Source organism: Plasmodium gonderi (assembly GCF_002157705.1).
Source record: "Plasmodium gonderi DNA, contig: Chr13, whole genome shotgun sequence".
NCBI lineage: Eukaryota > Apicomplexa > Aconoidasida > Haemosporida > Plasmodiidae > Plasmodium > Plasmodium gonderi.
The window spans coordinates 1,092,139-1,114,454 of NW_021628938.1; the positions used below are offsets into that span (position 1 = coordinate 1,092,139).

General features: G+C 32.9%; 4 protein-coding genes across 4 annotated transcripts; 1 reads left to right on the forward strand and 3 right to left on the reverse strand.

Moving 5' to 3' along the window:
* Positions 1-685: 685 nt before the first annotated feature.
* Positions 686-6,645, reverse strand: PGO_131860 (hypothetical protein, conserved; the record flags this gene model as incomplete). The annotated part of the gene is made up of 2 exons (XM_028689702.1): positions 686-3,151; positions 3,616-6,645. The coding sequence occupies 2 exons, from the start codon at positions 6,643-6,645 to the stop codon at positions 686-688; spliced, it is 5,496 nt and encodes a 1,831-aa protein (XP_028545503.1).
* A 1,791-nt stretch (positions 6,646-8,436) lies between these two features.
* Positions 8,437-10,954, reverse strand: PGO_131870 (voltage-dependent anion-selective channel protein; the record flags this gene model as incomplete). The annotated part of the gene is made up of 7 exons (XM_028689703.1): positions 8,437-8,505; positions 8,814-9,072; positions 9,409-9,511; positions 9,767-9,962; positions 10,187-10,321; positions 10,540-10,610; positions 10,918-10,954. The coding sequence occupies 7 exons, from the start codon at positions 10,952-10,954 to the stop codon at positions 8,437-8,439; spliced, it is 870 nt and encodes a 289-aa protein (XP_028545504.1).
* A 2,847-nt stretch (positions 10,955-13,801) lies between these two features.
* Positions 13,802-15,196, forward strand: PGO_131880 (syntaxin; the record flags this gene model as incomplete). The annotated part of the gene is made up of 1 exon (XM_028689704.1): positions 13,802-15,196. The coding sequence occupies one exon, from the start codon at positions 13,802-13,804 to the stop codon at positions 15,194-15,196; it is 1,395 nt and encodes a 464-aa protein (XP_028545505.1).
* A 1,851-nt stretch (positions 15,197-17,047) lies between these two features.
* PGO_131890 (hypothetical protein, conserved) lies at positions 17,048-21,153 on the reverse strand (the record flags this gene model as incomplete). Its single annotated transcript, XM_028689705.1, has 10 exons — positions 17,048-17,251; positions 17,548-17,622; positions 17,823-17,891; positions 18,042-18,134; positions 18,388-18,449; positions 18,712-18,867; positions 18,990-19,055; positions 19,199-19,272; positions 19,460-19,551; positions 19,825-21,153. 10 exons carry the CDS (start codon positions 21,151-21,153, stop codon positions 17,048-17,050), a joined length of 2,220 nt encoding a protein of 739 aa, XP_028545506.1.
* Between the last annotated feature and the right edge of the window lie 1,163 nt (positions 21,154-22,316).

The window sequence follows — 22,316 nt, forward strand, 5'->3', positions numbered from 1 at the left end:
ATGGTAAGGTATATATATATATATATATATATATATATATATATAAAGTTACCTTGCTGTACAATATACACTTTTGAACATACCTGTAGCAGTTGTGTATCCATGGGGTAAAATTTCCCTTTTGAAGAATTTTGCGTTTGAAAATTAACCGAACTCATCCCCAATAGAGTCATTTCGGTACCAACTTGGCACGCACGCATGCACACATGTACAATGACACAGGTACGTCCATGCAGTTAAGCCGATGCAGTTACGTCGATGCAGATATAGATATACATACCTACGTGCACACCTGAATTTGATTCCTTAATAAGAAACATCCAACGGAAATGTGAACTAGGAAAACGCGACTATGTGCTTGTGCAGAAAAAGTTAAACATTCTTATGAAAAGTGGCAAGGGTGGAAAAACATATTGCTTTAACAGATCATGTGAACGTTGCAAAAAAGGGTGAAAAAATATATATGCATGTATGTATGTACGCGCATGTATACGTGTTTAATGCATGTACGCGCATGTATACGTGTTTAATGTATGTACACACATGTGTACTTGTGGATGCATATAGCTATCTAGCTAGCCAATTGTTGGCAAAACACCGTTCTATACTTCTATATCACCTGAACAGTAAGGTGGATTAAGGAGAGGAAGACGACAAAAAAAAAAAAAAAAAAAAAAAAAAAAAATCAGTTGCTAATATTTTCCAAGATACCACATTCGCACACACTACACCAGTAGTAAATATACAAGAGTTGCAAAATGATGAGGTTGTTGTATTTTTCTTTATTCATGTGATCCGTATCATTGTTAACATTATCAGATTTCCCATTCTTGTTTTTTGCTTGACATGAGGAAAGTGGTGAAGTGTTGCTAAAGAGAAAATCATCTTCCATATGTAGAAGAAAACACATGTTTGGATTTTTTCGAAAAAGAAACTTAACAATTTGGTTATAACCAGAATTCTTGGGAGTAGGAGGAGGGGTGTTAAGAAAGTGCGACTGAATGTAATTTATGAAAATGTTTTCAAAATTTTTTTTATTTTTAAATTCAGTTATGTAATTAATTTTGTTTTTTTTCCGTTTCATTACATCAAAGATTGGTATATTAATATCCACGAGGGAGAAATGAAAGATGGCTTTATTATTTTTTCTCCGCTTTTCATTTTTACATCCACTTGGACTTTCCTCATGTAAGAACAGCTCCAATTTTATGAGAAAAATGATTGTATGTTTTTTAAATTTATTTATATTTTTATAATTTATGCACCTTTTTATGCTCCCAATTTTTTTTAAGTCAATGTACTGTAAGTATAGATTGGTCCTGTTGCCACTTCCCTCCGTCTCAACATTACTGTGTTGTCTGTGTAAATTTCCATGCTTATTCTTTTCTTTCGTCCCTGTTTTATTTTGTTCATTCCATGTGTCCGTAGCAGCAATAGAAGTGGTAGCAATAGTAGTGCTCACGTCTGCATGAGAAGTAATTGTTCTTCCCTCGACACTACCGGCACACACACGAGCTTTGCACCCATCAGTCTCACGCGATATGCACTCCATATGATCGTGTGCAAATTCCCCTGTATTAACAGCACTCTTGAATACACACTCACCAATATTAAAAAGGCGTTCCATGCCACGCTGGGCATATATATGTAATGTTAAGTTGTATGCATTATCAACATACATATTATTCGCTCTTTTTTTTAATTCATTTACAATTTTTGTTAACATTGTTTTTTTTTTTCTTCCATTCATCATGTAAGACACTTTTTTTTTCTCAGTTCTGGCACTTGTTGCTTTTTCCCCCTTTTCCTCTTTTATGTCTTTTGCCTTTTTGGTATCCTTCGATGCACTAGCATAATTGACATATGTACTTTTTCTGTTAATCCTTTTTCTTTGAAACTTATTTGAACGTGTATATAAATGCACGTCTTTATGAGAAGCATACCACTTCCACGTTTCGTCCTCCCGTTGGAAGAAGTTATTAGTGTTCCCTTTTTCCATTCTTCTTTGCTTGATATTTCTATTTGTAATTTTTTCCTCTTTTTCTGTGTCATAGATTTTCTCTTCACGGGTGCTTGTTCCGCGTGAGTTAGTGTTTTTGTGCAGGTGCGGATTTTCCTTCAACTGAGAATTTCTCCACCGCTGATCATTTGTATCTCTGCTCCTTCCGTGGGCTTTCTCAACGTCGAAATAATCACTAAAGGAACTCAAAAAAGACATTTTTTTTTTTGTCGTTGAAAAGTTAAGGGAGAAACTAAACAAGGCCACGTTGTTCTGATTCACGAAGTCGTCTATATACTTGCATATAACAGAAGACATAAATCCGTTGCAAAAAATGTTATTTATAAATATGGAATCGAAATAATATACCTCCCGTAGGAAAAGCAACGAATGTTTGTTCACAATTTCAATCTTATCATTGGACAGCAAAAACTTTTCAAGGTTTTTTTTTTTAATATCTAAAATGCATACTGTCTCAGGAACAGGGAAGAGAGTCGTACTTTTTCTGCTCTTTTGGAGAAAAGATCTTTCTTCTCTGATTATTAATTTTTTTTCATCTACTGGTGCATTATGATGGTACATTTTTATTGGAATTCTATTTTTAGGAGTTTTGTTTAAATTACGAATTATTTTGTTTATTTTCTTTTCATATAAAAATAGTTTTATTTTATTTAAGGTATCAAAAGTTTGTATTTCATTTAATGGTCTATTTTTATTGTTGAATCGGTTACAAAGAATAGTCAATATTTTCATGAGAGATTGTATATCAGTGCTAAAATTTTCATACATAACATGCAAGTAAAATAATTCGTTATTTTTTTTTTTTGTGAATGATATATTGTTTCTTTTATGTTTTTCGAAAGTCCAATTTTTTAAATAATTTTTAATTTCAATTATGCTTCTTTTTGGATAGTCTTCTCGTTCTGTTAGTGCGTTTCCAAGCTCTTTATGAACCTGGTCTATTATTCTGTGCACTTCCTTTACATTGTCCATTTTCTCAAAATTATTTATTTTGTTTTCTAGCAATATTTGCACGCGTCTTAACAGTTTTCTCTTGGTGTATATTCCTTTGTTTACATCACATTCATTGGCAGTACTTCCGTAGTGCAATCTGAATCTCCTCTTGATGTTTTCCACCTCTTCGTTTGCAGCCTTGTGGGGGTGAGAAGCATGTGTGCATAAGGCAGATACGAAGTAAGGACTCTCAATGCAGACACGAAGTAAAGACTCTCAATGCAGATACGAAGTAAAGACTCTCAATGCAGATACGAAGTAAAGACTCTCAGTGCAGATATGAAGTAAGGACTCTCAATGCAGACACGAAGTAAGGACTCTCAATGCAGACACGAAGTAAGGACTCTCAATGCAGACACGAAGTAAGGACTCTCAATGCAGACACGAAGTAAAGACTCTCAATGCAGACACGAAGTAAAGACTCTCAATGCAGATACGAAGTAAAAACTCTCAATGCAGGTGCTTGGACATATTTCCCTCTTTTATTACATTCGAATGAACGACTCGTTCATAAGGAGCAACATTTGAAATGTTCCATTTTATAGCACGTGTCTATCATATTTATGGCAAGTGTGATGATTTGCTGCATACTCAGATTTTACCTGCAAGGTGCTGTATAAACGATCTACCTCCTTTTGTTGTCGCTGTAGATAACGCATATAATACAAGAACATATTCCCCCTCGTGTGATACTTCTTAACAGTTTTGTTCATGTTAATATGATTTAATTTTATATCATAATTTTTTAATTGATGAAATGATGTTTGTATTTTTCCATTTTTCAGTTGTAGAAGACTATGTATTATTGTCTCATTGAAAGTGCTCAGAATCTTTTCTTCCATTTCATTCTCAGCATTTAGCTTGTTCTCCTCTTCATTTTTCGTTAATATTTTTCTGATAATTTTTGAGCTTTTCGTTTTGCTTCCATCTAGCGATTTTGTGGGCGCTTCATTTGGAGAGACGCAGCCAAGTCGCAACTCATCCGGTAGCAACTCATCCGGTAGCAACTCATCCGGTAGCAATTCATCAGGTAGCAACTCATCAGGTAGCAACTCATCAGGTAGCAACTCATCAGGTAGCAATTCATCAGGTAGCAATTCATCAGGTAGCAATTCATCAGGTAGCAACTCATCAGGTAGCAATTCATCAGGTAGCAACTCATCGGGTAGCAACTCATCGGGTAGCAATTCATCAGGTAGCAATTCATCACTTGGATACTCGCAAATGTTTGCAACTTTTTCTATGGTAACCTCACTGGTACACATGCTCCCCTCCTTCTCCTCCTCCCCTACCGCTGCTTCCTTCTCTTCAAATTTTCTCCTATTTCCATCCCCCTTCATGTTTTCATAGTCTGACTTATCAGACTCTACATCTACTACCTCCACTTGTTGTTTAATCAGATACCCCTCTTGTTGCCCCTCCAGGAAAAGAAACTCAGGTTTCCTTTCTTTGTATTTTTCTTTTCCATTCGGTTCTCCCACATCTTTCACTTCGTCCACTTGTTCAGCTTCGTCAACTTCGTCCACTTGTTCAGCTTCGTCAACTTCGTCCACTTGTTCAGCTTCGTCAACTTCGTCCACTTCTTCAACTTCGTCCACTTTTTCCACTTCTTCAACTTCTTCCACTTCTTCAACTTCTTCCACTTCTTCAACTTCTTCCACTTCGTCAACTTCTTCCACTTCACTACTTCTAGGAAGGGCTAAGTGTCCCCCTGCATGGACACACACATGGGAGAACAAGTTGACGTGTTCTTTTCCTTGCCTATTGGAAGAAGTGTTAAGGCAGTTTTCATCCTCTGCATGACTTAGCTTGTAGATGTTTTTTTTTTCCTTTTCACTTTCCCATGGAACCTCAGTTGGAAGAGTGACATCAACATGGCTAGAAATTTCGAGGAAACTCCGATCGACATTTTGAACGCATTCGGAATTTTCGGACTTCTTATTTCCAGTTTCTGTGAAAATGGATTTCCTTATTTCTTTATCCTTTCCTGTTGAGCTATTGTGGTATTCAATGTGCGAGGTTGCAAATGGTGCAGCAGGTTCGGCATCTTGCTTTATATTATAGCTGTTTCGGTCTGCGCAATGGTTATTTCCGCCTGCACAATCGCTATTCCCCCCTGCACAATCGCTATTCCCCCCTGCACAATCGCTATTCCCGCCTGCACAATCGCTATTCCCGCCTGTACAATCGCTATTCCCGCCTGTACAATCGCTATTCCCGCCTGTACAATCGCTATTCCCGCCTGTACAATCGCTATTCCCCCCTGCACAATCGCTATTCCAATTTTCCTTCTGGTGAAGACCCCCCAATTTTGTAATAAGATCGGAAAAGGGAAGGGTATACCTTGCGAAGATGCGACTATTCTTAAAAACGAGAGTTTGTTGGTAATTCAAGTAAAGGTATAAATTTTTAAGACAAAAGTTCATATTAACAAAATAGTTTAAAAATACATCCGAATGTAAATTATGATTTGATTCATATTTAGCTAATGATATAATTATTTTTAATTCCTTCTTGGCCACATCTAGATGCAGTTCTCTGTGCTCCACCAAGTCAGTCTTTTTATCTGAACAGGTGCATATTACGCACGATGTTGTAGAATTCTCTGGAAAGTGTAAACTAAAACAGGAAATACAAACCACTGGATTGAAATTAATTAAATTCATGAAAGTAAAAAAACATGATGCACACATGTGTTTTACTGTATTCATAGGGAAGAGCTTTTTTTTTATTTTTCTCATTAAGGATGTTTTTGAGCACAGTGTGCATTGTTCGGCGTTATTCTTTTCTTGGTGGTTCATCCAACTGGTTCCTTCTTCTCCGCCTCTATGGTTCATCCAATTGGTTCCTTCTTCCCCGTCCTGATGATCCGAATTTCTACCAGAGTATGCTCTGTCTAAGCACTCCCCAAATGACACATGATCGGTTCCCGAATGTGACCCCACTTGGCAAATATGACTCATAGATGGAACTGTCCCTTCTTTTAGAAAGGAACGGCCATATATGGAATTCTTTTTAACAGATTTCAAATTAGGATGTTGTAAACTTGGAGTGGAATAAGATTCAAATGAATTCTCCAACCAATGATCATCAGAGAGTATGTTCTTTTTTTTATTGTATCTTTTTTCCTTTTTATGTTTTCCTTTTTTTCTCTTGTCTATTTCTTCATCTCTTTCTTCATCTCTTTCTTCATCTCTTTCTTTGTCTCTTTCACTTTGCTCACTGTCAAAACATGCATCATTCCTTCTTTCAGTATATTCCTTTATATTGTTACTTATACACCAAGCGTATTTTTTTCTTTTCTTTTTTTTTTTTTTTTTTTCGCTTCTCTCCTTTTCTCCAGATTTCTTCCTTTGCGCTTTACTATTAAAAATGTCATTCTTATTTTTCTGTACATGGTCAGAATTATTTTTCGAGTTTTTTTTTTTTTTTTTTTTTTTCATACTTTGCAAATTGAAGGAGGAGTTATTGTCTGTGGCAGAGAAATAAGAAGACAAGTCATTTTCATGTCTCTGCTCTTCCTCATCCCAAGTGAACAGAGAGTAGTCTCCGCTTGATTTTGAGCTATCAGTGGATAGAATGTCATGATTATCGTTTAGAATTTTCCTTAGTGTCACGTATTTATCCGGCATTATTGCATTCCTGTTGCTTCCTGTACATGGGTATGTGTTCGCGCCTGTGCCTGCATATGCTTATGCACTATCGTGGCAGTACACTATTGTAGCAATACACTATCTTGGGAATGCACTATTGTGAGCTTGTATGAACGTTCATATGAATTAAGGCACACATGCATCAAGGTACACATATATAAAGGGGCCTACTCGTGTGAACTTTTATTTCATCCAACACTTACGCCGTGCTTCCAGTTTCTGCAGTTGGACAATAACATATTTTTATTATTCCAAAAAAAATCGTGTCACAAAATACACTTGTTAGAGTTGTTCTCGCGCTGTTTTCCACAATTCATCATAACAGGTATCGCTAAAGACATGCACACAAAAAAAAAAAAAAAAAAAAAAAAAATAAGCAAAAATAAGGAAGTAAAAATTAGCAAGCAAAAATTAGCAAACAAAAATTAGCAAGCAAAAATTAGCAAACAAAAATTAGCAAGCAAAAATTAGCAAACAAAAATTAGCAAGCAAAAATAAACAAATTAAGTGATGCCAAAGCAACAGTTTATAAATGCCAAAAACATGCGAACGCTCTGTTCCGTCAACAGGAAAAAGATCGCGGAAAAAAAAAAAAAAAAAGAATAACAAAAATAGAAAAATAAATGGACAAATGCGTGTGACCTCAAAATGGATCTTCCAAACCTTCCAAAACTTCCAAACCTTCCAAAACTTCCAAACCTTCCAAAACTTCCAAACCTTCCAAAACTTCCAAACCTTCCATACCTTCCATACCTTCCAACGAATATAATTTGAGCGTAGGGAGGGGGAGAAAGGAGGTTTGGCACGCCAAACAAAAAGACACACTCAGTAGCAGTATGCAGCAGTTTGCTTTAGTCTGCGTAAGTTTGTGGCAATCGACCTCTTTTTATTCCACCACTTGCTAGTCCACTTTGGTGCACCCCTTTGCTCGGGCAGTGGGTAACCTGCTTAGGGATTTCAATCCGAAAAAGGAACGAGACGAGACGGTGGATATTTAAGGTCTGAAGTTACTTCAAGTGTGCTTACATTTTAAGCCCCAAATTAAGGTGCATCAATTGTTTATCTCTCATCAATGCTTAAGTCATCTCTTTAAAATGAAAAGACATGAGTAACTTATCCAAAGCAGTAGACAACTTGAACATAACATATGCATGAGTATGTGCCAAGGGACTCAAAATATAACAGCAATTAATTAAGCAAATCGAAATATATGCACCCCAAATACATGGAAGAGAAGATGGAATTTATTGTCTCGTTTCACCATTTAAGCAGAAAGGCAAAAAGGAAAAAAAAAAAAAAAAAAAAAAAAAAAAAAAAAAATATTAAAATGTTAAAACAATAGAATGCTAAAACAGTAAAATGCTAAAACAGTAAAATGCTAAAACAGTAAAATGCTAAAACAGTAAAATGCTAAAACAGTAAAATAACAACTTCTTGTTTAAATAGTTTAAAGTTTTATTTGTTTTTCTCCTTTTTTTAAAAAATAATGGTAGAATTTTTCAAAAGGGTGTAAAAAAAAAAAAAAAAAAAATCTTCTAAAAACTAATTTGCTAAAAAATATGTGCAATATGAATACACATTATTTGTAAGTATTAAAAATGGTATCATAAATATACGGCACGATTTAAATTATTACACTGAAGAAGATGATATACACCTTTTTGTCTTAATTAATCCCCTTTTTTTTTTTTTTTTTTTTTTTTTTCTCCTTTTGTTTCTACATTAAGCATATCTTATCCATGTAAGAGAAGAAGATTCGAAAGCAATGTATTAAGATTTTAAATATAACTTTACTCCAAATTTGGTACTATCTGGAAGAGACATTTTTGTAACATCGACCTGTGAAAACACATTGGGAGGGAAAAGATGAAGACAAAGGAACGGATGAAAAGTAAATGTCGACATGACTTAGTATATATATACACACACGTATGCTGCCCCTCCTCCTTCCTGTGCAAGGGGATGGTTCCACCATCTGTTCATATATATATGTACTGTCATACAGATAGACAGCTTTTCCACCTGTGCATGTTTTTTTTTTTTTTTTTTTTTTTTTTTTTTTTTTTTCACCACTCGATTACACATATAACTCTCTCGTCTTGTAGTAATTTAGATATAAGCACACTGCAATTTGCTTTTATTTTTACCTGCGAACCCACTGAGACAGTAACAAATTCATTATACTTATGCGTTAGAGACAATGCAACCTTTGTATCATTACTGATTTTTGTCTTGATTGCTGTACTCTTATTGTTTAAGTACCAAATGGACGCTACGTTTATATTTGCTTTCCTTTCAATGATGTTTTGGATAAGTTCTATACTTACAGAATTATCATTTATGTTTTTGTTTTGAAAAAATAAATTCACAGCTACACTTCCGTACACGTGTTTGTTGCTTGGGATACTGTCAAGGGGGTTGGGAAATGTAAAAAAATGACAAGTATGTTGTTGTGAGGAATTAAAAATGTGTAACACTGTATCATTATACGATGGGTCATTAGAGATGCCATTAGAGGTGACACTAGAGATGCCATTAGAGATGCCATTAGAGGTGACACTAGAGATGCCATTAGAGGTGACACTAGAGATGCCATTAGAGGTGACACTAGAGATGCCATTAGAGGTTGTTTTCACGGCAGCAGGAACAGCTGAAAGCTCAGCTGGTCTCTGTTTCTCCTGTTGGGCAATCTTGCACATTCAGGAAGAAGGACAAAAGTGGCACGCAGAAATGAAATATTACGATCTGATAGAAAAGATGTATTGATTGTCGTGTTTATTATTCGTGTATGCCCCTCCGAATGAGTACTGAAGATTTTTTATGTCTAAATTCCCTTGCACGAGACCTTAAAAAAAAAAAAAAAAAAGATATGCACGTGTGAGATACTCTGCATGTGTGAGATACTCTGCACGTGTGAGATACTCTGCACGTGTGAGATACTTTGCATGTGAGAGGTTACACGTAGGAGTGAGGTTGGTACTTGCATATCATTTATGGGCAACTGTTAATTGTTTATGCAGGTTTTGAAAAAATGAACAAAAAAAAAAAAAAAAAAAAAAAAAAAATACACTGAGTAGTTGCAATATATACATATCCCTACCTCCAAACTTGAACTCTGGATACTTCGGATGTGAACCAACGTGAACATACTTAAAAAAAAAATTCCTTACATTAACAGAAGAAAATATGTTCATGTTGTCTGAAGTATACTCACTGTATACTTCGAATGAGTCATCTCCTTTTAAATTATTTTTTGTGTATTTTCCACATAGGTTTAGGTTTTTCACATAATTTGGCTGTGGCACAGGAGTGTGTGTAGGGATGGTGGTGGTGGAGGGGTGTATATTATGTTCACACACAGGGATACGTGCGTGTAATACGTATATGTACATACATACATGCATACATATGTATGTATATTTATTCTGCTATCCCCACATTTGCTTTCTATTGCATTATTTTGCTTAATTTTATTTTTTTCTTCTCATCAGTGCACACGCAAGTGGCAATAGAAAATTACCTGATACTTGACATCGAGTAGACTTATCCCTGTGTTATCAAATTTTAATTCATTTTTCGTGTTGTAAATGTTGTTTTTGAAATTTGTGTACACACTATACGTGTTATTGGAAAATGTAAATCCACTCTTCAGGAGCTGAGAAATGGTTGCGTGGGAAGGTAGATATGCGGGTAGGTGGATGTGTGGGTAGGCTGGACACCCGAGTGGTATCTATGCAAAAAGCTTAAAAAAGAAGAATCCCGCACTCTTTCACTTTGTTTTGAAAAAAATGTAGAGAAGTATTAGTGATAGTTATTCCACTTTTTTTTTTTTTTTTTTTTTTTTTTTTTTTTTTCTCTCCGCTTTGCAATTACCGGTTGCTTTGAAACGCTGGTGTGTTCTAATTCAAATTTATTGGCATGGGGAAAGTCATTTTTAAGTAGATCTGTGTGAAAATGAACATGTTTTAGATGTATGTGTTATGGGTAATTGGCAGTGAGTAAAATATTTTTGCATTTTTTGGAGTGGAAACAACTTTTTTTATATTGGTTTGGATCAAGCGAGTGCATCTGCCTCTAGCCCTACACTCTGTGTTACTTTCTACATTACGCACAGGGTGGTATATGACACGTGCATGAAATGTGTATGAATATGTAGTTGTTCATACGTATGTTCTCCCATGTGTCGTACATAGGTGTGGCAAATACAAGTACATACATATGCACATATTCAAGAACCGGTTCGGTTGTTACCTAAGGATGGCTTGTTTAACAGCTTTGGGAAATCCATGGTTGTCGATTATAAGAATGAAGCGATGTACTTGTAGATGGGGTGGAGGTGCTAGGGGCTGCAAGCAAAGCACAGTGCTGCTACATGCATACATAAGCACATACATAAATAGGTACATACATGCATGTATACATATCTATAAATACACAACTAACAAAATAGCGAATATCATGCGTGGGTACATTTCTTATGCATGTATAATATACTTTGTGGAAACGCATGTGACCTTTCGTGTTATATTCTCGATGTAAGTTTTTTTCTCTTCTTTCACAGTTAATATTATTTTATTTTATTTTTTTTTTTTTTCTCTTTTTTTATATTTTAATTGGAAGGGAAAAGTGTACATGTATAACATTAACAAATTGAAAAATGTTTCCAAAAAAAAAAAAAGTAATTTAATATATGGATCCTTTTGCACCATTCTTTGGATCATTCCTTTGCACGATGTTGTCGTGCTTCTTTTCTAGTGCATTTTACTGTGCCTTCTTTGTTTCCTTTATTATGTTACTTTATTTTGTTACTTTATTTTGTTATCTTATGACATGTTGTGTTATGCTGTGCTATGCTATAGTTATTTAACTCATTTTGTTATTTTAATTTTTTTTATTTTTGGTATGAGCTTTTCCAAATGGGGAAAGAGGTACGAGTTATATTTTTTTTTTTTTTTTTTTTCTTTTTTTCTTTTTTTCTTTTTTTCTTTTTTTCTTTTTTTCTTTTTTTTCTCTTCTTTTTCTTTTTTAACTTTTTTTTTTTTTTGCTGATCCGGCCTTGCATCATCTCCAAGTAGCAAAGATACGTGAAAAACCTCACTTTGTGTGTTTCCAAATATGTAATTATATACACGAGAGGTTTGTATTTTCTTTTTTCCTTCCCATTTTACATTTTATGTTAAACAAAGATTTGTACTTGCGGAGGGTGTGGGGTGTCAATAAGTACGTCCCTAAGTGTGCACACATCTTACTCTCTTGAATAAGATTATATGCACACGGTACACAACAATTATACGGCCTTTTAAGTAGTTGTTTTTTTTTTTTTTTTTTACTACCACCAACACATCCATTTGAAGCCTACACACTCAGACACAATATAAATGATTCAGAGCAGGTGAGATAAACCAAATTCCATATCTCTCTCTACACACTTCTAAGAAAAGAACCATAAAAAAAAAAAAATAAATTTTTTAATTGGGAACTTTAAAATGAACAAGTTGTAATAAGCCGGTAGAAAAGAACATTCACAAAAACGAGAGATTTAAAGAAAAAAAAAAAAAAAAAAAAAAAAATCAATGTTTTTACCGTAATGATAGTATAAAACTGTTACTGATTTTACTTGGTGGAACTTTTTTTTTTTTTTTTTTTTCCCATAATTGGTGGGTAAATTGTGTCAGTGCGAGGGAAAGTATGGAGAGTCCTTCGTCTGGAAATGCATATCTCATATCTCTTCTCCCGTGGGTGTAGGTAGGTTTTAATGTATATACCATTTGCTTTTTCATTTAATATTCACATTTTGATACTATGCTTTTGAGTTACTTTTCAATTGATCCTGAATTTTTCCACTTATTTTCAATTTCTTCCAATGCTCCACAATTTTTCCACTTATTTTTAATTTCTTCCAATTTTTTTTTTTGGTTTCTGTATGTATATAATATTTTAAGGCACAGATTCCCCACTCTGTGCTTACATGTAATGCACATAATTGAGGTCGATTGCAGATTGTTCATTTTGGATAAAAATACAAATAATAACTACGTGTGATATTATACATGTATATAATGTATGAATATATATATATATATATATTTTCAATGCGAAGGGATGGAAAGTACCAGAATATTTTTAAAATGAAGAAAGGTTTTTTTTTTTTTTTTTTTTTTTTTTTTTTTCTCCTTTTATAGTTGACACACCATTTGTTGTGTTTGTACAAAAGTATGTATAGCGCAACGTTGATAAAAATTTTTACATGTTCTGAATTTGAATTTCTCATTAGAGTTCTTACCCATCTTATGTAAAACCTTTTCTTTTTCATCCAATCGAAGGACATGAAGAACTGAAAATCAGCTCCCCACCGATAGCTCCTTTTTTGCTAAGAGCCAAGGCATTTTCGAATGTATGCAGTTATGTACATATATGTACAACGTATATGAGTATATATATAGGTATATATAAATATATATATATGTATATATAAATATATATATATATGTATATATAAATATATATATGTATATATATATTTTTTAATCTTTCCTTTGCTCCTTTCTTCTCTCGTTTCTTCTCTCGTTCCTTCTTTCGCTTCTTCTCTCGTTTCTTCTTTCGCCTCTTCTCTCGTTTCTTCTTTCGCCTCTTCTCTCGTTTCTTCTTTCGCCTCTTCTCTCGTTTCTTCTTTCGCCTCTTCTCTCGTTTCTTCTTTCGCCTCTTCTCTCGTTTCTTCTCTCTTGTTGCTTCTTTTTCTTCTGCTTCCATTCCCATGTAGCGTTTGTGCTAGATCATCGTTGAAATTGTTCATGTGTATGCAAAATTGTACAATTGTGAAAAATATGGAGTAGGGTTTTTTTCACAAAAGGGGATGAAAGAAAAGAAAAAGAAAAAAAAAAAAAAAAAATTCATACTCAGTTGACCTTATTATTATAGCAAAAATAGAGCAGTTTGTTGTAACTTGTAGGGTGGTAGGAACCCGAATAACTATTTTTATGAGCGAGGAATGAGAAGGAGATCTATGATAATTCAGAAGGGCGAGACAGGGGAAAGAGAATGTACATACATACATGCATATATATGGATGCGTACAAATAAAACATATCGATAGAGGAGTAAAAAAAAAAAAAACAAAGGAAAGGTGGATGACCCAATGGAAGACATTTTGAATGAAATAATTTCTTTAAGTGAGAAGAAGCGTATGGAGAGGTCTCAGGAAGGCAGCACAAGAGAAAGTGTCAAATTTGGAATGAACCAACAGAAGAAGAAACAGGATGATTGTGTAACAAAGTTAAGTGGAAAATCATATCATAGTAGTAAGAGTGCAACAATATGGAGTAGACACATGGTTGGTGAGAAACATCAAACTGGGGAGAAGCCTCCAACTGGGGAGAAGCCTCCAACTGGGGAGAGCAGAGGTGAGTCGGATGATCTGGGGAATCAGTGGGACTCGTCGACAGTGTGTTCTGTGGAAGATGACATATGTGAAGAGAAAGCACATTTGTTTAAGAAAATAATTAACCAAAGAAATAAAGCAAATAGGGTAAAATCGAATGAGAATGAGGAAATATCGGGAGCAGAGGCGGAGATTTATTTTAAAGATCTTGAGAAGAATGTAGATGAAGAGACTATTCCGTTATGTGAAAATAGGAGTGCACTAAATTCATACTTAATAAATGTAAATGAAATTAATACAGACATTTCATGTTTGTATACAAATATGGACAAAATGAACATTTTAAAAAAGAAAATTGACCTGAATATTTATGACAATGAAGAGTTGAATGGGAAGATTAATTCAATTATTTCCAATTGCGAAGAAATAATTGCAAAAGTGAAAATAAGAATAAACAGATTAAATGAAGAAAATATAATATTTGAAAAAAATAGTAACCTTGTGAGTGAAATTAAATTACGCATAAACATCTTCATTGATATTGTAAATAAATATAAAATGTGTATTAATAAATATAAAAATATATGTAACCACTATTATGAATATATAAATAAAAATCTAATAAAACATTATAAATTGATTATTCCAAATATAAATGATCTGATGGAGGGGAAAAAGAGTACTAGTTCAAGATTCCACAATAAATTCCTGACAAGAGGTAAAACAACACCAGTACTACTACCATATGAAGATATAGAAAATTTCTTAAATTCAGAAAAAACAAATAAAAACATGTACCAAAATTGTGGATATAATAACATGTACACAACAAATATGGAACAAGTAAATATACAAAAAATGAAAGAAAAATATAAAGAATTAAAACAATTAGAAAAAAATATTTCTGCATTGAATGAATTATACATAGAACTTGCTTATGTCATAAAGAAAAGAAAAAATTACATTAATAATATTGAAAATAATGTCTACCATGTCAAAGATTATACTCAGGATGCACTCCACAATATTATACAAGCCAATAGATACAATACTCTTATTAAAAAAAAAATTTTCTATTTTAGCATTTTCCTCTTAGTTATTGCCTTAATTATTTTGTTTCCTATTTTTTTCAATTATACTCTACTCCATTGATGTACAAAAATACCAACACGTTCTTCATCCCCTCCTCTCCACTTCTGCTTGTCCTTTTGTAATTACATATTTAAAACGCCTTTTATCACGTTCATTTGGTCAAGACCTACAAAAGGTTTCATCTCTGTGTCCTAGTGCTCCATATATTTTGATGACTCGAGTCTGTATTTTTCCTCTCTCACGACGACCATCACCCTTCGCAGTTCTTAAGTAGGACCCTATTTTTGTTTTGTTTTTCCACTCTTCATTCTGTTTGTGTAGCTCAACGGTATATTAAACAGCTCGTCTGATCATATTTCGTGCGCATCACATTTCGTGTGCATCATATTTCGTGTGCATCACATTTCGTACGCAACACATTTCGTACGCATCACATTTCGTACGCATCACATTTCTTTCTCACCATATTCCTCTTCTGAGAGGAAAAATGTAGGGAGGTTATAACCTCCACCTACCAATTTTTTTAATTTTTCTTTTTCTCTCCTGCTCGTGTCTTTTCATTTGTCTGCGTTAGTAATGGGCACAAGTATCACACGTCGAGTATCGTGAACATTTTTTTACGCACTTTAAGTATTAATTTATTTTGCACTTGTGTATTTATTTATTTATTTTTTTTTTTCCATCCTATTTAGTTAGATGTCACTTCTTCTGCTACACCACCTAGGTGCAACATTGCTGTTTTTTTTTTTTTTTTTTTTTTTTTTTTTTTTCCTTTTTTTGTTTACGCATGTATTTTTGCATGCTTGCAATCACATGCTCATGGGCACGAGCAAATTTTTAACGCGATGATGTAACTTTATTTTTCACAGAATTTTCAACCCACTTCCACCTGCAAACACATTGTAGCAACATAGAGAGATGTCATATGTATAGCTATGTAGATGCATTATATTACAATCGCGTAGGTGTACAGGGTGTAGATGTAATTTTCCACAACAAACAGAACGATGTTCACGCTTCACGGTCTCCCATGTGAATAGAATCCACTCATTTTGTAAATCACCTAAATGTCTCACTCGTTTGATGTAACTGAACTGAGGATATGTATTATTATCGAACTTGTAAAAAAAAGAGTGTGGGACAAAAATTGTCAGATGCTTGTGTCATTTACAAGATTTTTTTTCTTATTATTTTATTTCTTACTATTTTATTTCTTATTATTTTATTTCTTACTATTTTATTTCTTACTATTTTATTTCTTACTATTTTATTTCTTACTATTTTATTTCTTACTATTTTATTTCTTACTATTTTATTTCTTATGATTTTATTTCTTATTATTTTATTTCTTACGATTTTATTTCTTACTATTTTATTTCTTATTTGTTTCATTTTTGGGATGTAGAGAAGTATCATCCACCTCAGACAGAGATACGTGCTGTAGAGGTACACATAGCAAAATAGAACCAAAGAAAAAGAAAAAAAAAAAAATTGACAGTTTAAAATGGAACGAAAAGTGTATCCGTAAAAATTAAAGCTCTATGTTTTGGAAAACATGCACATGTTCATGTATGTATGTATGTATGTGTGTGTACGTCCCTCTGTCTACATGTATAAGTTCTTGTGTGTGTGGTTTCCGGTCAGTGTTGTGAGAGATGACACAAATGGAAAAGAAAACTGAAGGTGCAAAGGATTCGAGCGAGCGTGGACTGTTAAACAAACGGGTTAATCAAATGGCTAAGTGAAACGCACGCACATATACATATACATATACATACATATACATACTTATACATACATATACATACTTATACATACATATACATACATATACATACTCATACATACACACACACACACACACACACACACACACACACTGAAAAAGGAAAAAACAGGAGTAGGAAAAATTCACAAGGGAGTGTTATAGTCTTGGTATATTTCTAATATTAATTCTTTTAAAAGTGGTGGGGTATATATTTTTCTCAAAGGGTTTTCATCAATCATCTGCTTTTGGTAACATTCACATATAAAACAATATAAAATGCTATCTGTTATAGTTGATATAATTGTGATAAAGTAGGATGTTATCTCTCCACACAGCACTCCAATAATCTGTGAGATGAGGTTTTGTAAACAGAGAAGGAGTTGATAAAAGATGAGAACGTTGAAGATGTATATCATTAACTTTCAATGCAAATATAATATCTCTACATGTAGGTTGTCTGTTCAATCTCTACATCAAGTGTTCACCAATTGGGTATCCCCTTTTTTATTTTATTATGTTTTTTTTTTTTTTTTTTTCATTATCTTTTTTATTATTATTATTTTTTTTTTATTATTATCTTTTTTATATTATTATCTTTTTTATATTATTATCTTTTTTATTATTATCCTTTTTGTGCGTTTACAAATGATGCAAAAAACGGATTGGGAACAAAACTCGGGGAGACCAAATCTCTATATCGTTCAAAATTGTTAAAAATCTGGTGAGTGAAAAAAAAAAAAAAAAAAAATGACAAGAATAGTATCAGTTATGACTCTGGATTTAGCCCTAGCAGTAGCTGCGATTGCAATGGTGGAATGACTGACGTATCCAGTTTTCTCTGTCGCCTTAACTGAAGGAAAATAATTTTTTTTTTTTTTTTTTTTTTTTTCCCCTCTCTTCTCTCTTTCCGATTTGTACATTGAATGAGACGAATGTAACTATTAAGGTTGTTAAGCACGGGAATATGATATTCACTATGTAGGTTATCTGTAGGGGATGAGGTGGGGGGTAAAAAATGGGCATAAAAAAAATAAACACTTGATTGTGTCCATTTATGTAGACGTGTACGTGTGAGTGTCTCCATAGGAGTGAATCATTTTTTTTAACACTCACTGGATTGTACTTTTTTCTCCTTACCCCATGTAAAGATGCCGCTGGTGAAGTTGAGTTTATTAATTTTTTTGACGACGCATAACAGCTGAATAAATATGGGTACGAGGTCATGGATATCTGTAAAAAGGAAATTATTATAACTCATTTGTTCTCGGGTTGGGTAGACATATATTAAAATAGTGATATCATGAAAATTTGTTTTTGTTTACATTTTTTTTTTATTTTTATTTTTGATAAGGAGGTAAGAGGTTTCATTTTTCCTTTTTTTTTTTTTTTTTTTTTTTTTTTGAACTTGTCCTTTTTTGCTTTCCCCTCCGTTTCTTCCTTGCCACATGTTTATTTGTTTTTAATTTTAAAAGTGGATATATACCTCACAATACGCAACCACTGTATGTTTATCAATTAAATTCGAAATAGGTCTTAAAAAAAGAGCTGAATTGTTGGGAATGATGCAAGGGAAGAATAGATAATATGTTGTGCAGCATTAAGGTTTGCGTTGAGGAAAGACAGGTAAATATGTTGTGCAACATTAAAGTTCTGTTGAAGGATCTAGATGATTATATGCTTATGTATGCTCCCGTCTGTGCTAACTAATGTTAGCATGCGTTAGAAAGTAATAGTAATTGAAAAAAAAAAAAAAAAAAAAAAAAAAAAAACTCTTTGGAGCTGAGGGACTTCCATTTATTGTGCTTACAAAACCGTTCCTTTAAGTTATGAATTGTTTCATTAGAGAAAAATGGAAGAGACAAAGTGCTGTTCGTCCAAAAAAACAAAACACGTAAATGCTTCGTGCACAAGTTAATAAAACTTGATAAAATCAAACTACCCAAGTGATAATTTAATATTGTCTCTGTAAGGAGGGGAGAAAAAAAAAAAAAAAAAAAAAAAAAATGAACTGCGTGAACTTTTATGTTTTTCCATATTATGGATTCCTTGTCGAGTTTGACGTGAATTTGAAAATGGAAAAATTACTCATAGTTGCTTGAGCACTAAGATTATAATTCACGCTGTTCTTGTCGCAAAAGTACCATACAGCTCCTGCAAAGAATAACATTGTGTATATGTATAAAAATTAACGAATATGCAGCGAATGTGCAGAAAATATGCAGCAAATGTGTAGAGAACGTGCTGAAATATGTTTGAATACATTCCCTAAATCAAGGCAGAAAATGTTCAGATACCTAAATAACTTATAGTGAACTGGTTTAACGACTGCAATATTTCACAAACGAAGAAATAGGAATAAATCCAAAATCTGAGGAGAGGAGAAGAAAAAAAAACAAAAAAAAAAAAAAAAAAAAAAAAAGGTGTGCAAATAGTGTACACATATGCTGAGACAATTTGTATCATTTCCTCTTAGATCTTTGTGCGTGCTTTTTTCCTTTTTATTTTATTTTTCTTCTCCTTCCCAACCCCACATACAACAAGTGGATCTGTCTTACATTGAAAATATATAGGAGCTTCTGAAATAGTGAAAGACCTTCTGAAGGGACACAATTTCGCTGTTTCCATTCTTATCCAGTTCCAATTGCAGCTGTAAAAGTGAGAAAAAAAAATATATTCATTTTTTTCTCTTGCATAAGTTGATGCCTTTTACTTCGGGAAGAATGAGCTGCTGCCACAGTTGCAGTTGCAGCTGTAGCTGCTGGTGAAAGTGCCGCTTTACGCCTGAACAGGTAATAATTTCATGAAGAAAAAAAAAAAAAAAAAAAAAAAAACTAGCTATCTAGCTAAAAAAATCTAACGAACTAAATACCCGTTCATGCAAATACGAATACTAAAATTTTAATCCTTTTTGCAAAATTACCCTCTTCTCGTGAAGCGCACCAGCGGTCATTATATATATATAGCCATACATCCAAATAAAAAACCACAGAAAAGAAAAAACTGAAACAATGAATGGTGAATACAACACGTTGGATACATTATTGATAAAGTTCAACGTAACCGTAATTAATCTGTGTGTGTATTTGTATGTATTTTTGTATAAATATAATATGAACAGATAAATAATTCCATGAGCCAGTAGAACAAAACAAACAAAAATGGATGTTAAATAATGATACGAAAAAAATGTACCCTTTATGGGATTAAATAAGAGGTATAAATGTTTGTGAATAAAATATATAGGATAAAAGAACATTGAACAAATGAATAAAGTTAGAGATAAATGAAAAGTAGCGGCTGGTATGTAATACAAGGAAAATAAATAAATAAAGCATAAAATAATAGTCAGGAAAACAAAGAGAAAGACATAAAATACTGCATTGTGAAAGGAAAATAAATTAACAAGAGTTTTATATCTATCTGTAAATACTATATTTATAACTTTCTGTCTTAATACTTTATCCCTTGGATAACATATATTCATGATATTAACTGTATCATAATATGGGGAATTTAAAGAATATTCAACATACAAGTTGTTATGTAAACTTTTTGTGTAATCACCATACACTACGTTGGTTGTTCTGTTTCCCTTCTTGTCCACAATTGTTTCTTTTTTGGTTTTATCAAAAAATGAAAATGGATTCTCAAAAAAACTCTCCTTTGATTTTGCCCCTCCGCTGAGATTCGTCTCTGCTATTTCTTCTTTTTGTTTTTCCTCTTTTTTTCTTTCTTCCAATGTCGGACATGACTCCAGGCATTTCCCATACTTGCTCAATATTTCCATTTTTGGCAGTTTCGGTGACAAGGGAAAATATAAATAAGAATAATTTTTCATGTGCCTTCCACATATTTTACCATTGTAATTAGTGCCATATAACACTCTCGCATAATCTCCATGATAAAAATAATAAAGTATACATATGAATAAAACAAATATGTATGTAAAAAAATATACAGAATATTTAACATCCGTGTGTAATCTTTTATTTCCCTCAATATGTTCATAATTCATAGGTTGTCCTCCGACATATTCTCCTTCATTTCCAACTATATACGTTAAAGGTGTACCCAATGGTACATTCTCATTTTCGCTGCTCTGATTGTTTATATTTTTTCCACACTTCAAATTATTTCTATTTAGGTTATCATCAAAATCATGTGTGTTTATGTTCATATTATCTCCCTTATCTGTACGCTCAATAAGGGATGCATATTCTCCCTTCCTCCTCTCATCACTATAGTTCATGAGCGCTGCAAAAATTCGTTAATAGAGAAGAGTAGATCTAGTACAGGATTTCAACGAGCGAATATGGGGCACAAATTTAGCAAAGTGGAAATTGTAACATGTATCAGGAAAAGCGTAGCTAAGTTGCCAAATTTTTGAACTCCTAAAATTAAAAAGGAAAAAATAAAGAAAAAAAAAAATATACTGCTTCGCTAGCGCACACGCAAAAAACAAAAAAAAAAAAAAAAAAAAAAAAAAGAAAAAAGAAAAAATAGGGGTATAGTTGTAAACGAATAATAATCAGTGTGTCTCATCGGTTATTCGTGGCGAATACGTCAACATTTGGGCATACAATGGGTACATACATACATATATATGTATATAAATATATATGTGTAATTTTTTTTTCTGATGGGTGTGGAGAAAATTTATTTTAACCTGACCTTGACAGGTAATTTGTGGAACAGTATTTTTCCTTCTTTCTGAAATAGCACTTCTATAATGTCTGTTGTTTCGTGAGGATAATAACATTAGGACATTTTGTAAATATCCTTAAATTGTGCACTAATAGGAAATGATTTGCATTTCTGCTTTCATTTTAAATTCGCGATAATAAAAAAAAAATAAAAAAAAAACATTGAAAATATGAAGGAGAGCCTCCTTTAATTTGGTCAATTTTTATGTACACTCGTTCGTGCATATATTTCTTCTTCTTCTTTTTTTTTTTTTTTTTTTTTTACATATTTTTTTATGATAAAATGTGCTATGAGATTGCAAAAGTGTCAATTGTAGAAAGCGTGAAAAAGGAGTGCACCTCACTTTTTGTCTTATCTTATTTGTACCTCTCAGTGATATATTCCTTGTGTGAAGTTGTGTGCACACACATGAGGAAGCAATGTGTGTGTATGCACTTATATATGAATACATGTATGAGCGCATGTACGAGTGCATAGGCATCAATGTCGATTAGTCAATCTCCTAAGAATATTTCCATTCCTTGAGGACGTACCTTACATCGAGAATAAATATATCTGTATACATATACATAAGTAGACATATAGGAACGTGCATATGTTCATATGGCAAAAATTATGTGTTCTCGTTAAATTACAGTTTTTTTTTTTTTTTTTTTTTTTTTTTTTTTTTTTTTTTTTTTTTTTTTTTTTTTAAAGATGATACTCATA